Source organism: Hemicordylus capensis, chromosome 1 (assembly GCF_027244095.1).
Source record: "Hemicordylus capensis ecotype Gifberg chromosome 1, rHemCap1.1.pri, whole genome shotgun sequence".
NCBI lineage: Eukaryota > Metazoa > Chordata > Lepidosauria > Squamata > Cordylidae > Hemicordylus > Hemicordylus capensis.
Genome location: NC_069657.1, coordinates 72468220 through 72484478, shown reverse-complemented (window position 1 = coordinate 72484478; position 16259 = coordinate 72468220). Strand labels below are relative to the sequence as shown.

Below are 16259 nucleotides of genomic sequence, written 5' to 3'. Positions count from 1 at the left end.
CCATCCGCAGGGCTGTAAGTTCACTCACCCTGCGGGCAGTTGAAATAGCCACCAAGAAGGCAGTCTTCAGATAAACTAGCTTCAGGCTAGCTGTAGCCAGGGGCTCAAAGGGCATATCTGTTAGTGCCAAAAAGACCAAGGATATACTCCACTGATCCAGTGGCTGTCTTACTGGAGAATACAGATTGGCGAGATCGCTGTAAATCTTTACTGTTAAGGATGCAGTTGAATATATCTTTCTACCTAGTACATCTAACTTCCTTCCCTCTTTATCTGCATGTGTTGTGTGACGCCTTCCTGACCTTGATGAAGTAGCACATTCTATCATGAAGGAGTCTGGCATAGGATAAGAACATAAGAACAGCCCTGCTGGATCAGGCCCATGCCCATCCAGTCCAGCATCCTGTTTCACACAGCGGCCCACCAGATGCCATTGGGAGCCTACAGGCAGGAGTTGAGGGCATACCCTCTCTCCTGCCGTTACTCCCCTGCAAATGGTATTCAGTACGTTTCAGCAGGAAAGCGTTATCCTGCTCCTGCACTCTATATAGGCCCTCTAGTCTTTTAGAGATCAGAGTGGAAGTATGTGGGACTTCCCAGACGCATTGAGCTGCCTTGAAAGTTACTGGCAAGAGAGGCAAAGCAACCAGTTGTGCAGACAAGGACTTCGCCATGAAATCGTATACAGGGTCATCATCAATTGTGGACAACTGTGATTTTAGATCAAGACCCTGTGCTGAAGCCATTTCCTTGAGTTGGACATGATAAGTCTTCATTTCCTATGTGGGGAATACATGTGAAGGCATTGCCACATCAGGCGATGGGTCAGGGTTGGTAGATTCCATGTCGGACTCAAAGTCTAGTGGGTTCCCAGGGGTCTGTTTGGATAGCTATGGTTGAAACTTGCTTCTCCCTGGTTTGGGTTTATTTTGCAACCAGCAGAGGTTTTGGTAAGGATAGAGCTTATGTTAGAGTCTGTGTGTTGTCATCATCACCTTGCTTGGTACCAGAGAAGAAGCATCCCCCGCCACAGCCAACATGCGTACTGGAATCAATTGAGAATAAGCTCTGGCCAGTGATTTTTTTCCATTGAACCCTGCAGACCTCCACGATCTGTCCTCATCATAATTGTAAGCCATTCCCAGAGAAGTCTGGCCATGGACATTCTCTTGTCTAGTAGAAGACATACCATGATAGAATCCACATGTGCACCAAGATGACCAAATTGCGCCACCGTTAAAATATAGGGCACTTGTTGATTTGTGTGTGCTGTTGCTGAATAGGTAATCTCTGGGAGGTAGAGCACGTGCCTCTCTCTATTCTGATTCTGAGAACCCCTTAAGGTTGACGGGGTGGTAGTGTTGGAATCCAACATTGACAGTAGGGATCGTGCCGTATTTGGATCCAACAGGCTCCCTTCCTCGACACCAAGAGAGTCCTCCTCTTCAACCTCAACAGTAACTGGCACTCGGTATTGAGGTATTATAATATCTGTTAATACCAGAGTGTTCAATGTCGAGGTTAACTGCTTTGCCTTTGATGTTGACGAGGACTTCAACAACATCGCTGCTGGGGACATAGAAAGCGTTCTCGATGATGATGCTAACTTAGGCTCCAGTGGGGATATAGGCCTCAGTGTCGATAGTCTCGATGTTGACGCTGCTATGGTCTGTTCCCTCAATGTCGATGCCTGGATATGGATGGCACTCGTCAATGTCAAGGGTCAATCTTTCGATGTCAATGTAAGGGTTAGTTTGGAACTTGTTGATGTCAAGGATGGGTCCTTCGACGTCGAAGCTGGCATCAAAGTCATTTGTTTCAATGTTGCTTGTCTCCATGTAGAAGCATTAAGCATTGATGGCCTAGATATTGACACAAAAACTACCTCCTGTGCTGAAGTCGGAGAAGGAGTTGCTTTTGACTTCAAAGTTTTCTTTCTGGTGTGCTCTGATGCGTCTGCCATTTTGTCTCCATGCAATTAGGAGCCTTCAGAGACTTAAAAGTAAGTGACGAGGGTTTAGACTGGGTTGAAGCCACAGCCCCCAAGCAGTGTTTTAATTTTTTTCATCTGTGTGCGGAATGAGTTTTGTTCTGGGCGGCAGTATCAAGGCAATGTGTGTGCACATGCATTCAGAGTGGGGCCTTCCTGATTCAACCTGAGCAGGATCTAAAATTTACTGAACGGAAAACCTGTGAGCACAGGCACGTGCACATGCCTTAGAAGAAACACTGCCCTCGAGCCTTCCTTCTTAGGTAATGGATGAGTTCCCTCTATAGATGGGCCAGGGTAACAATACATCATCGTAAAGCGAAGCTCTCAAACGAAGCTCCTGGTTGTGTCACATTTGTTTTGAAAATGGCTGGCAAACCTTACAAGCAGAGGTCTTGTGGCCTTCCCCCAGTCATAGTAAACATAAGTCATGGCCATCTTGTGAGGGTAATTTTGCTTTGCATTCAGAGCAGTGTTTAAAAGTCTTTTTTCCTAAGCGCTTAGGGTTATCCATTGCTGTTCCATTTTCAAAACCAGAACATCTGTCCAATCTTTCACTGCAGATAGTCCATTACACAAAATACATAATCTAAAAACACAGTCCCAAGGTCAGAAAAGCCAATAAAACTCTTTCTTTTTCTTATAGAACTTACTCAGATAAAGGAACCAGAATGAGGAGCCTGAGGAACTGATCGCTCTGGCAGTTGCAAAGGAACTAAAGTGCTGACACTCCCTCCCACCTTAAATAGCCACGTAGGGCAGGGCACAAGCGCCAAGAGCTGTGCTACTCCACACCGGCAAGCTCAAGCGCAGAACGCATGCTAATGGATTCAACGGATCATGCCCCAGTTCTCTCTCTCTCTCTCTCACACACACACACACACACACGCACCCCTGCAAGCTAGCAGCAGCAGCAACATTAGAGACTCACAGGGTGGGCTGGAATTTTTTTAAAAGAGCAAAACAGTATTGCCAAATACCCCATGGGGCCATAGCTCAGTGGTCTAGAATCTGCTTTGCATACAGAAGATCCCAGATTCAAGACTTGGGATCTCCAAGCAGGGCTGGGAAAGACTCCTATCTACAACCTTGAATAGCTGCTGCAATACTGAGCTAGAAGGACCAATGGTCTGACTCTATAGGAGGCAGCTGCCTATGTTCCTACATTCCATTCATCTTTTTCCAGTCTTTACACCCTCACAACTCTACTCTCATTTTATGCCCCCTACCACGTTCAGGCGGTTGGGTGTTTGAGCCTGTTTCGCCCTGTGGAGTTGAATAAGCCTTCAATTCAAATCCCATCACTGCTATAGGGTCACTCTGTGGCTAGTCCATCTCTCTGTTTCCTATTCATAAAACAGAATGAGGACTCTCAGTAGAGCTTGATTTTTAATATATTAATTGGAATTTGAGTCCTACTGTACTTGGCAGTTAATCTGGAGCCCAACCCACTTCAGCTGTTTGCCGGGAACCTGGTTATTCCATAGGTCTCCATGTTTTACCATGGAGGTTTAAGGGGAAGATTAATGGCGGTTTACTAGCAACAACTATGTCTTGTGTGCCTCCAAAACAAGCTGCTGTACAAACTTTAAGTTGACAATGGTAAGTCACTGCTTGAAGACTTACAATCTAAATACATGTATCAGCAACAGGAAGGGAGGGCAAGGAAAAAGAATGGGAGAAGAGAGAGAGAGATATTACATTAAATTCCTATTATTTGGCAGTAGGAGATATTGGATCCACCATTAGGAGGTATGCCCTCTCCTCACCCGCTGGTCCTTATCTGGGTACAAACAGACTAAAGGGGGAAGGGGATTTACAGCACTGTCCCTCACTATCACCTCTTTGATAGAGAGCAGTCCAGCCCCAAATTCTTCAGAGTTGTCCCCAGTAGCCAAATTATTTCTATTTTCCATACCCATTTTTATCTCACAGCTAGGGGTGTGCATGGGCCACGATTTGGGATGCTGTCTGAATTTGGACCGGCAAACTGGTTAAGTCCAGCTGAACCACAGACCGGTCCAGTGGTTCAAAGCAGCAGCAGTGTGTGCAGGGTGTGTGTGTGTCACGGCCATGTAGATAAGGACCTGCGGCTTTACTTTTAAAGGTGCCGCTCACCACCCCCGGCGCCTCCTCAAACCACCGGCCCGGTCTGCAGTTTGGATGGACTGGACCAAACTGATCCAAATTCAGACTGCGGCCCGAACCACAGTCTGTGCACACCCCTACTCAACACATAAGAGACTCCTTGTAATAACCCCTCTCATCCAGCAATCTTTTTCCTTCTTCTCCTTGCCCAGCTCTTTACTTGACCCATGTGGGAGGCCACTGAGCTAAAGCAAGAAAGGGAGAGAGAGCTACGCCAGCCTCTGGCTCTTCCCTGACAACCATACAGATCCCCAAGTTAGTTTCCCTTTGGAATTCTACACTATAATGAGTACAACAGAGCAATGGACAAAAACAAGCTTGCTCGTTGAAACACACACACACACACACACACACACACACACACAAACACACACTCTTACAGTCGTCTGGAGAGCAGGTCACGGTCAGCTTCAGTTTTCAAGAGAGAAATGCTAGTATTATCTGAAAGTTCCTCAACAGACTCAATGTCCACATCTTCATCTTCACTTTCATCCTGAAAGAAAGTGTTGAAGTTAAAAAGCAACTTATGACCAAACTACACATTGCGTTAGAAGTATTAGTTTGGCCCTGCATAACTGGAGTGTGTGTTTGGGTTTTCTTGATTTTTGTTTTGGAAATGAGCAGCAAGGGTGGGGGAATCAAGATGACAGGAAGTGGTATTTAATGCTCTGCTGCCCCAGTCCTGAAGAAAGTCACACACGTCTCCACACCACTTCTATTGCCACTGGCACTAATAGCAGCTTCTTTCCTGGAACAAGTAGTAGCTGAGGAGGGTGCACAATTTTAGCTGGATCCGTCCCACAGGAGAAAAGTGTTAAACCCTCCGCCTCATGATTTGGTCTTGATTGGGTCCCCTGCAGAGTTCTCTCTAACAGGGATTCCCAGATGTTGTTGACTACAACTCCCAGAATCCCCACGCAAAAGCCATTGCAGCTGGGGATTCTGGGAGTTGTAGTCAACAACATCTGGAAATCCCTGTTAGAGGGAACACTGGTCCCCTGTTACTATTGTAAAAGAAGCATGCATGCAAGGGCATACTATGCACTTGAACACAACACAGTTTGGCCACAAGTAACAAGTAATCTCTAGCTTCTGTTGGGCTTACCGACAGAGAAATGCTATCTGAAATCGATTCAGGAAGTTTAGTATGCTTTTCCTTCTCGGCCTTTACTTTGAGGACATAGGTATGGTCCAACAACACAACATCAGTATGGAAGATGGGAGCATCATTTGATAATTGCTCCACAGTTCCGACACCCTTTTCAGCAGTCTCTGAAATAATAGCATTTCTGTCACATGTAATCCACTCAGAATGACACTCTGATTCATTCACTGGCAACTTATTTTCTTCTTGTTTGGTATCAGACATTGTGACTTCTAGCTTCATGGTCTCCATCTTTTGCAAGTGTGATATTTTCTTTTCTAACTTATTAACACTGAACTCCTCTTTCTGATCTGTGTTCTTTACCTAGAATAAAACATGCTGAAAATGTAATAAATATATTTTGGGATGGGATGTATTTATTAAACAACCTGCCTTTACTCCAATGAGCTAAGAGTGGTATAGATAACGCTACCCCTCCCCCATTTTATTCTCACAACTACCTTGGGAGGTAGGATTCCTCTAGAAAGGTGGGGTAATGTTTTCGGCAACAACAGTAGGTTATGCTAAAACACAGTGGCCCAAGGTCAACAAAGAGCTTCATGGCCAAGAAGAATTTGAATCTGGGCCCCCCTGTTTTAAGTCCAGTGCTCTAACACACAACTCTTAACTCCTCCATTTGAATAATTTAGAATATGATTTCCCCCCAAAACATCCAGACTGAAGAGACGATAGATTAGGGGCACTAATTGGCTGACTGGTTCTGGATGTAATTTTGAAATCTGAGCTTGCCAGAACTGAAAGGTCCCTAGATATCAGTTCCAATTTGGGAAGCAAGCAATATGTTTTTAGATACCAGGCACACAAAAAGCTAATATTGTTAAGTTTCTAGAGGGCAGCATCAAATTTCTAGTTGCCCAAATAACCAGGCACAAAGGTTTTTCCTCCCATCTCTGTATGGGAGGAACTTAATCCGCATTATAGTATACCAAACTGATTGGTTATATCTGTGGATCCAGTACATCTCAACTATTGGTTAAACCATTGTTAACTACATGGAAGATTTACAAATAAATATTCTAGACTAGTAGGTGAGGCCTGTTATTGACCAGGCAAAAGTCATTTTACATAGATTACGCTCATAGGTAAGTTCAAGAAAGTAAAGATATAGCAAAGCATTTTGTATTAATGTGTTTGCAAAAGGGAAGTAAAAGAATAGTTTTAAAATTTGTAGCATTTAAAATCCAAACATTATTCATTTTATTGAATAATTACCATGCATAGTAAATTTGAATCTGAGAAAGATCTTCTGCTTCTCTTGGGCATGATGATGTTTTTTAATTATTGATCCGAGTACATAGTGTTAAAATATGGTTAGAACAACAAAATATTATATTCAGAATTTCTTCTATAAAATAAAATAAAACAGAAACCTTTCACCCAGCATATTCTGGTGTTAAAAGTAGTGCATTCAGCTAATTTAAACAGCAGCATTTTAATGCAAAATTTGGAATGTGTAGGTAATTGTGAAGTATGATTATTTTGCACAAACAAGTCCACAAACTCTTCAAAATATATAACAGATATGCAGCAAGTTGAATCTTTACAGAACTTATGCAAAAAGTTCAATTTCTGTAAAAGAAGTAAAAGGCCAGTTTGGATGGTTAAAAACAGGAAAGCTGAGTGGAAAAAATATAATAGAATGGGAACTAAGGAGAATCACATATGATGTTATAAATGGATGCCAGCTTGGGAATCTCCCTACATTGAGAAATGAGCATATGCAGCAATTTTCTAAAGGTGACTCTGTCCATCTTGGACCCAGTCTCTCAGCAATTGAGAGCAGCAATCTTAGTTGGCCACAGCAGCTTCCACAGAATCAATATATATTGATTATGCTGAACACATTCTGATCTCAGAAATTTATCATTTTAAAAGAGCTGGGTACTTACCAGTGTTTCAACATTCACTGTATTTTCAGTTTCACAGCTAGAAACTCCATCAGTCATCTCTACCGAATCCTCATATTTTTCATTATTTTCTTGGTCAGTCGTGGTAATACCTATAACTGACATCACATCATTTTTGCAATGGTTGGTTTTATGTGCATTTTGCTCGAAGCATTTAACAACTGACTGACTTTTGCTGGTTTGAACAAGGTTGTCCGCAATACTTTGATTCTCTCCATGAATATCAGTAGTACCATTTTTATGACTAGAAGCATTACAGTTCTCCTGAAAAGCTGAATTTCTTTTAGCTAAAAGATCTTGAGCACTATTCATATATTTCTTTCCTGGAACAGTATTTTGGTCCTTTGCACAACTGACTTCAGCTTCTCTTCTCTCTTCTTTCCCATATCCCTGTACTTCTACAGAATCATCTTTTTCCTTTCTATGCCTCCCCAGCAGTTCAAAGTTATCTTGGTTTCCCCACTGACTCGGAGGCAATATGGTCCCATGCTGCTGCTTTTCTGAAAAATTAATGCCCTCAATTGGGTGTTGTTCCTGTGGCTGTTCAGCAGTCAACATGAGCTGCAGTTGTTTAGGTTCTTGTGAATCAGAAGATGGCCTCTGGGTTTGGACAGCATGCATTTGTTTCCCCCCTGAACTTTTAAACTCTGCATCTTCTTCACATTTTGTAGGGTTTTTCTCCAATATACTATTTGCAAGAACTTCAGACCGACGACAAACTTCAGAAACCTTATCAGACGCACTTTCAAGGCATCTGGCATTCTGCATCCTTGGAATAATCATTTTGCTTGGTTTCTTGCTAACATATGAATGGTCTGACAGTATAACATCTGTGGGATATAAGAAGGGTGCCTCAATTAATTCTTCCCCTATATGGTCTAGAGATGTCTCTGCAGTAACCACACTTTTGTCATGTATGACTGTATCCATCGTCAATTCCTCCACATTTTCTGGCTGATCTGCCATCAGCTCATCTGGCACTGTACTGGACACAACAATATCCAAATCTGACACAACCACTCCTTGCAAGTAGATTCCTACAACAGACCCTGTAGCAAAAATTAAAAAGCCAATTACCATTTTCTATCATGTAATTGCTTGAACAGGAATCAACAGCAGCCAAAAATCTGCGTATTCCATTTATATTTCTCAAAAGGCTAAATATGTGGTCTCAGGTATGTTAGTAGGAATAAATATATATGCAACTGCTCACCTTATCAAAATAAAATACTTCGCAGAGTAAAACTAAAGTTCTCAGTGCTTCATATTTGATTAACTGAAAATCAACAGCAAGTCAGTAGGTGATTAAAAGGTGTGTAAAGCAATTCCATGATCAGAGTGGGGCTACATGTTGAATTTACTACCCAAACAATGCCAAATATTATGAATTTAGTCTTGTCTGTTTGCCTGCCAGTTCTGCTTCTGACACAGCTGCATGTATTATAATTTTGCGGGGAAGTGTCAACCCAGAACTACTGCGTTGAAAATTACAAGCCAACCTATGCCCGTAATTAAGCAGGAAGCAGATCATTTTAAGGAAATTTGATGGAGACAACTTTGATTCTATTTTGCAAACCCTTTGTTTCAATATAATAGTATTTACAGAACTGTTAAGAGAAACTTAATTTTTCTCCCAGTGTGTCATGGATCTTGGAAATAGCAAATAATTCTACAATCCTTGGAAGAAATATCACAATCATCAACCCAGCAGTGACAAGCAGTTCCTCTCCTTATCTATGTATCTAATTCTCTAAGGCGTACCCATGACTAATCCCGTGTGTGGCAACTCTCGCGAGAGTTCGCAAACAGAAGCACCTGATTGGGCAGTGGGGATTCCATATGCAGATGGGGAGAAAGAGCCTGTGATGATTAAGGTCAGTTGGAATGCAACTGTTACTGGTCAGAAAATGTTCTTGATTGTAGAGGAGAGAGGAATATGAAATTTATTTATTTATTTATAGGACAGTGGGCAGGGGTCTGCGAAGAAAGGGGTCGTGAGGGAGTAAAGAGCCCCTTCAAGAGGCGGTGGCTGCTGTTGCATGAATTAGATAAGGAAACCAGATGAACAAGATTTGTTAACTCAGAGAGGGTGGGAGGGGAAAAAAGACAGAGGGGAAGAGTGAGTGGAGGAAAGAGAAAGAGTGGGGGAAGAGAGAAAGGAAGGGTGAGGGGCGGCCCTGAGCCTGTAAGTGGCCTGAGGGGAATGAGCAGCCATGGCAGCGGCGGTGGCAGCAGCAAGGAAGGGCCCAATCAACCACTGCTGCTGTTTGGAGCTACCGAGGCCATTGACAGAGGGAGGCAAGCAGGCAAGGGATGGGCCCAAAGGGAATGAGCAGCCATGGAGGTGGTGGCAGCGAGGAAGGGCCCAGTCAACTGCTGCTGCTCCTGTGGGGAAGAGTAGGAGCAGGAGCGGGGCTCGGGTGAGGAGGTCTCTGGGGACAGGAGGCTGCAGCTTGGTAAACAGGCGCCAGCAACGCTGCAGCTGTGACCAAGAGGTGTGAGGGGTATGGAGTAAAGGGATGGAGGACTGACCAAGAGGTGTGAGGTGGATGGAAGCAACAGGATGGAGGAGGAGGAGTGCGGCCCAGGTGAGGGTGGAGAGATCTCTGAGGTGAGGGCGGCTGTGGCAGGGGGTGAATGGAGCAATCAAGTAATAGCGTGTAGATACTCTTTGCAGGTTAAGCTAGTATGAAATAATAATTCTGAGATCACAAAGAAATCTTTTTGGACATTTCATCAGTTTTCACCACATTTATTTATTTATTAGATTTATATACCGCCCTTCCAAAATGGCTCAGGGCGGTTCACAGCATGATAAAAACAATTAAAACAAATTATCAATTAAAATCAAACTATTAAAACACAATAAAACAGCTAAAAGCCCTGAAAATCAGGGCAAAAATTGAAAACAATTTAAAACAGTTAATCATTTAAAACCCTGGAGGCCAGGCCAAAAAGGGAGGTTTTAAGGGCTCTCCTGAAGGACAGCAATGACCTCAAATTACGAATTTCTGCCGGGAGTGCATTCCACAGTCAAGAAGCAGCTACAGAGAAGGCCTGCCTCTGCATCGCCACCAGACAAACCAGTGGCAACAGGAGACGGACTTCCTCAGATGATCTTAACGTGCGGTGGGGATCATGTAAAAGGCGGTGCTCTCTTAGATAACTTGGACCTAAGCCGTTCAAGGGCTTTAAAGGTAATAACCAGCACTTTGTATTTTGCCTGGAAACATATCGGCAGCCAGTGTAGCTGTTTCAAAACAGGCATAATATGGTCTCTCCGGGTTGCCCCAGAGACCAACCTGGCTGCCACATTCTGAACTAACTGAAGTTTCCGGACTACATACAAAGGCAGCCCCACATAGAACACATTGCTGTAGTCGAGCCGGGAGGTTACCAGCTGATGCACCACTGTTTTGAGGTCATCCTCTCCAAGGAATGGGCACAGCTGTCGAATCAGCTGAAGCTGATAGAAAGCACTCCTGGCCATGGCCTCCACCTGAGATACGAGGGTGAAGCCTGGGTCCAGGAATACTCCCAAGCTGCACACCTGCTCCTTTTGGGGGAGTGTACATCCAACACAGGGAGATCTAACTCATCCCTCAGATTCTGAGCCCCCACAATGAGCACCTCCGTCTTGCTTGGATTCAGCTTCAATTTGTTACCCATCATCCAGCCCATTACTGCCTGTAGGCAGGCATTTTAAAAATGAACGCCATTTCCTGAAGATGAAAAGGAGAAGTAGATTTGGGTGTCATCAGCATACTGATAACACCCAGCACCAAATCTCCTGATGACCTCACCCAGCGGTTTCATGTAGATATTAAAAAGCATTGGTGACAGAATGGAGCTCTGGGGGACTCCATATAGCAGCTTCCGTTTTAAGGAGCAACTGTCACCATGCTCCACCATCTGGAATCTACCCGAGAGATAGTAGTGGAACCACTGCAAAGCAGTGCTCCCTATCCCCAACTCCCCCAGGCAATCCAGAAGGATACCATGGTCGATGGTATTGAACGCCGCTGAGAGATCCAGAAGAACCAGCAGAGTCACACTCCCTCTGTCGTTCCCTGGTAAAGGTCATCCATCAGGCCGACCAAGGCTGTCTCAACCCCATAGCCAGCCCTAAAGCCAGTTTGAAACGGATCTAGATAATCAGTTTCCTCCAAGACTGCCTGGAGCTGGTCGGCCACCATCCTTTCAATCACCTTGCCCAACCAAGGGAGATTGGAGATTGGCCTGTAACTGTCCATCACTAAGGGATCCAGAGAAGGCTTCTTTAGGAGTGGTCTAATCAATGCCTCCTTCAAACAAGGGGCCACCCTACCCTCTCTCAGTGATGTGTTTATGATATTAACTAGGCCATCTCCAACAATCTCCCTGCTAGATAGAAGCAGCAAAGTCGGGCAAGGATCCAGAGAACAGGTGGTAGGCCTCACTGCCCCAAGCAGCTTATCCACATCCTCAGGAGTCACAGATTGAAACTGATCCAATCTAATACTGCAAGAGGGATTGCTGGACACCTCCACCATAGGCCCTGCAAAAACAGTGGAGTCCAAGTCGGCCTGAATACAGGAGATCTTGTTTGCAAAAAACCCATTAAAGGCATCACAGCAGAACGACCCCGGGGAATGATCTGAAGTGGAAAGAGCAGAAATCAAACTCCTCACAACTGGGGATAGCTTCACTGAGTGCGAACCTGCAGCCACAATACGCGCAGACCAAAAGCTCTTTTTTGCTGCATGCATCGCGATCGCATAACTCTTCAAATGGGTCACATCCTGTATCCTGTCAGATTCGAACCGAGTTCTCCTCCACTTGTGCTCTAGTCACCTACCCAACCGCTTCAGCCCCCGCAACTCCTCAGTTTACCAAGGGGCCACTTTGGAAGCAGGTCAGAAGGGATGCTTAGGAGCAATCATGTCTACTGCCCTGATGAGTTCCCTGTTCCAGGTCCCCACCAGGGCATTCGACAGAATCACTGGCCACACCAACGTCAAAATCCTCCAATGCCTTTTGAAATCCCACTGGGTCCAGCAGCCTTTTCAGATGGACCATCTTAATAGGTCCACCACCCCTGCAGGGGTGGATTGCGGCTGTGAGACCAACCTTAACCAGGTAGTGGTCCATTCATGACAATGGGGAAATGACAGGATCCCCCACCCACAGAACACCACCCTGATCCGAACAAAAGACCAAATCAAGTGTGTGGCCAGCAATGTGAGTTGGTTCAGAAACTAATTGGGATAGACCCACAGTTGTCATGGCCGCTATGAACTCCTGAGCCACACCAGACAAGCCAATCCCAAAGTGGATATTGAAGTCCCCCAGCACTAAAAGTCTAGGAGATTACAACACAAACTCCGTGACCAGCTCCATCAGCTCAGTTAGGGAGTTGGTTGGGCAGCGGGGTGATGGTATACCAACAGAACCCCCAATCTATCCCTAGTTCCCAGCCACAAAAATATGCACTCGATATAAGTCAGCTGTCTCACAGGGGCCCTGGTAAGGGAAATGGTATTCTTATGGACCACAATCACTCCACCCCACCGCCCACATACTCTAGCCTGCTCCACGACAGAATAACCTGGTGGGAGAAGCTGAGCCCACACAGGACCACTCGCCTCCCCCAACCAGGTCTCGATTATACATGCCAGGTCAGCTCCCTCATCCACGATCAAATTGTGGACAATTTTGGTCTTATTCTGAACTGACCTGGCATTACAGAGGAGCAAGGCCAGACTCTGTGGGTCGTTGGGGCTTCTCCCCGAGGCCTGAGAGTTGACAGAGCAGTTGGAAGTGGAAACACTTCCAACATATATTGCCTAGGTGGAGAAAGATGTGGTATTCACTCTGGCAGAATCATAGGGAACATCAAACAAGACTCCTCAGCTCATAACTCCACCCTCATCCCTAATACCCCATGCCCCTTCCTCCTTGTTTGTAATGTTGTCTTACTCTTATTAAAAAAACAACACAACACTAAACCAATTAAGACAACACATAAAGAAGGAGAATCATACGTTTTCAAATCTCACCTTCGGAGTCATTCTCTGTACCACAAGTTTCTTTAAAGAATTCAGAATCATGGTCCTAAGAAAGATAAGCAAGTAAAATGTTAGAGGTCTAAAATAACATTTTCCAAAACTTTTGCTTGTTTTAAAATGTAATAGGAGTTAACGTCAATATCCTATAGAGAAGAAACAGAATGACTAGCTTTCTCTCTAACAAAAGTGCCCACTGTAGAATGAGACGCTGGAATTCATAACTGTGAATGTTCTTGAAGATGTCCCCTAATATCATTCCATAATGGGTTTTCCCCTTCTCCAGCCAAGGGTGGCAGATTTCAGTGATGGCTGGGACCAGGATGCCATTTACCATTACTGAACTGTAAGCGCTTGAGCTACCTTTTGAAAGTAAGCAAAATTTTGTCATAGAGATCTTCAAAGTTCTCACAGGGAATTTGATTGTTACTCAAATTTCAAATTTTTACTAAAAAATGATTTTTACTCAAATACACACACACGAGAGAGAGAGAGAATATGGTTCACTACCTTTTCAATGTAGTTTGCACAATTGGGGGTCTGGAGACTCCTCTGTTGCTCCTTTTTCATCTGATTCTTTCCTTTGTATTTTTGGATGCAAGAACATGACTTCACTTTTTCAAAGTGTAAATACTTGTTTAAATACACAGCGTATGTGTGCTCCTGTTGAATCTGCAAACCCAGGCAAAACAAAGCAACATTGGAGGAACACAGAGAAGCTACGGAACCTACACAACTTTTAATTCATTCCCCCTTTTTTAGGATTATTCAGTGCACAGAGGAAATTTCAAAACAGTAATTACTTTTGAAGGTGAATATTATTAATGCATTAATATGCACTTTTTAAAAAGTAAAACAAATATTTATTCCTATCTTACCTCTGCACTCTGTCTAGGTGTCTTCATTTGCTCTGGTCTGACTCCAGTGTAGGTAGACTTGTTCTTATTGAAAGATAAGGTGGCCTCCAAGTGAGATAGCATCACATGTTTTGTTGGTTTAGTGGCAAATGGTGATGGGATATAAACAGTTTCACCATCACTCTCTCCTTCTTCCTTTATGGACACTGAAAAATTCATAAAAGGCTGCTTTGGCTCTTCATTATAGGTTGCTAAACACACACCTTAAAATCATCACTACCCATTTCTAGAAATGTTTTCAATACTGTTTATATTACCTCAGTTCAAAGGTCTAGGCAAGAAGGGGGGAAACACATCAAATTGCATTCATTATATGGGCCCTGCATCTTGAGACTTTAGGAGATACAAAATAAATTAAGTGGAAGATGGGGAGCGGGAGTCAATGTTACTACAAAAGGTGGGTTACTGAAAATTTGGGACTACTTTTAAATGACTACAATAAATCAAAATTTGCTATTCAGTTCCTGCCTGTATCTCAATCTCTTAATATTCTGGAATATTAAGTTATGTTACTATATATTAAGCATACAATCCCAGATAAGAGATAACTTTGGAATTCACCTTTCTAGCAAAACTTACATTCTTTATTTATAATCCTCTGATTATCGTTCTGTTCCAGTTCCCATTCGTCATCTTGCCCATTAGAGCATGAAAGAATTCCACTCAAAGTTGTCTTCAAGTTTAACTTATGCTTAGAGGCTCCCTTTATTCTTTTTTTCAGACAGTCAAATGTGCCATCTGTCTTGCTGGAAAGTGTAGCTTGGCACTTTTCAAGAGCTAAATCAGCACAGACACACTGAAGCTGGCAGAAGTCATTACCGCATGACAAGTCATGCTTTCTGATTATTTTACTGACAGGTTTGCTTCTGAGTGGAGCCTGAAAGAGTTATACACATGTATCTTAAACATTAAGAAAAGTATCTACATGCACAAATTCTGGATAGATGAATCAATGACACACATTTGGTACATCATTTATATCCGTATATATACTGTGGGTGGCTTCATACATAAATGGCAGCAAGTAACTACAGAAGAGCCACTGGTTCCACAGTCCCACCCAGTGCACGCTCTCCCACTGCTATCACTCCCATCACCATGTGAAGCCAGAAATGTCAGGTGGAAAATGTCAGCGACCCACCTCAGCCTAATATCGACAAGACTAATTCAAATATTGGTTAGTGGTGTTGGGAAAATGTCAGAATATAGTAGATCACCAACCTTCTCCACCCAACATCCACCAGACTTTTCTGGCTTCACACAACATGGAAGCAGCAACAGCAGTGGGAGCATATGTTTGGCAGGAACTGGTGCCTCTTCCATACTTATTTGCCACCTTTACATGTGAAGGTGCCTTTTGTTTTCAGTTGGGTGGTAAAAAAAGAAAAGAAAAGAAATCTAGTTGGAAGAAAACTTCTTTATGCAGTGTGCATGGTCTATACAGTGAAACAAGCAGTAGATTAAAATTACTTCTCACTGCCACAAATAGGCCTAAACTGGATTTTTTTTAACCAAATCACATAAGTGAATCTTTCAAAGTGTTTTTGAACTTAGTAGCGGCAATGATCCAAGTTTAAAAATTCAGTTTTTCCTTTAAAAAGGAAGTAATAAACATAAAATTATGCTTGTAAAAATCCTTTTTTTAAAAAAAGACAATTTACTATGTATTCTACATGCCATAGTTTTTTTAATTGTTTCCATAGATGTCATTCACCATATAGTTAATCCATAATTATCAAAGGACTCTAGTAAGAGTAACTGGATCTCAACAGTATGGAATATATTGTTGTATGTACACAAATGCTTATTTCTCCCCGCCAGATGTGATCTTTTACAAATCCATTCATCAGTTATGCACATCAAGCTCCAAGTATCCAATCCCTATCATCATACTGTATATTTCATGAAAACACTAAGCAGTGTGGCGAGACCAAAATGGAAGAACAGGTTAGGCTGGGTATCAATAAATCAGACTTTAAAAAGTTAACTCTCCAAGGTCTGGAATAACTTGGAATTCATACAGCCCTTTCTTCAAAGAGAGAGGAATACTTTTTTCAATTTCTATTGTTAAGCTGAGAGAGAAGTGAC

General features: G+C 43.2%; 1 protein-coding gene across 9 annotated transcripts in view; it reads right to left on the bottom strand.

Annotated features, from left to right (window-relative positions):
• LOC128339683 (MAX gene-associated protein-like) overlaps window positions 1-16259 on the bottom strand; it is a 45604-nt gene that overhangs the window by 12297 nt on the left and 17048 nt on the right. For all 9 annotated transcript variants that reach the window (XR_008313165.1, XM_053283981.1, XM_053283977.1 and 6 more), the window contains exons 10-16: window positions 14751-15048; window positions 14133-14317; window positions 13765-13926; window positions 13249-13303; window positions 7193-8259; window positions 5244-5606; window positions 4519-4631 (exon numbers count right to left, since the gene is read on the bottom strand). Coding sequence is in view for 8 of the 9 variants with exons in the window: in XM_053283981.1 (XP_053139956.1) it covers window positions 4519-4631; window positions 5244-5606; window positions 7193-8259; window positions 13249-13303; window positions 13765-13926; window positions 14133-14317; window positions 14751-15048 (2243 nt within the window). In the remaining variant the exon portion in view is untranslated. The remainder of the gene's footprint in view (window positions 1-4518; window positions 4632-5243; window positions 5607-7192; window positions 8260-13248; window positions 13304-13764; window positions 13927-14132; window positions 14318-14750; window positions 15049-16259) is intronic.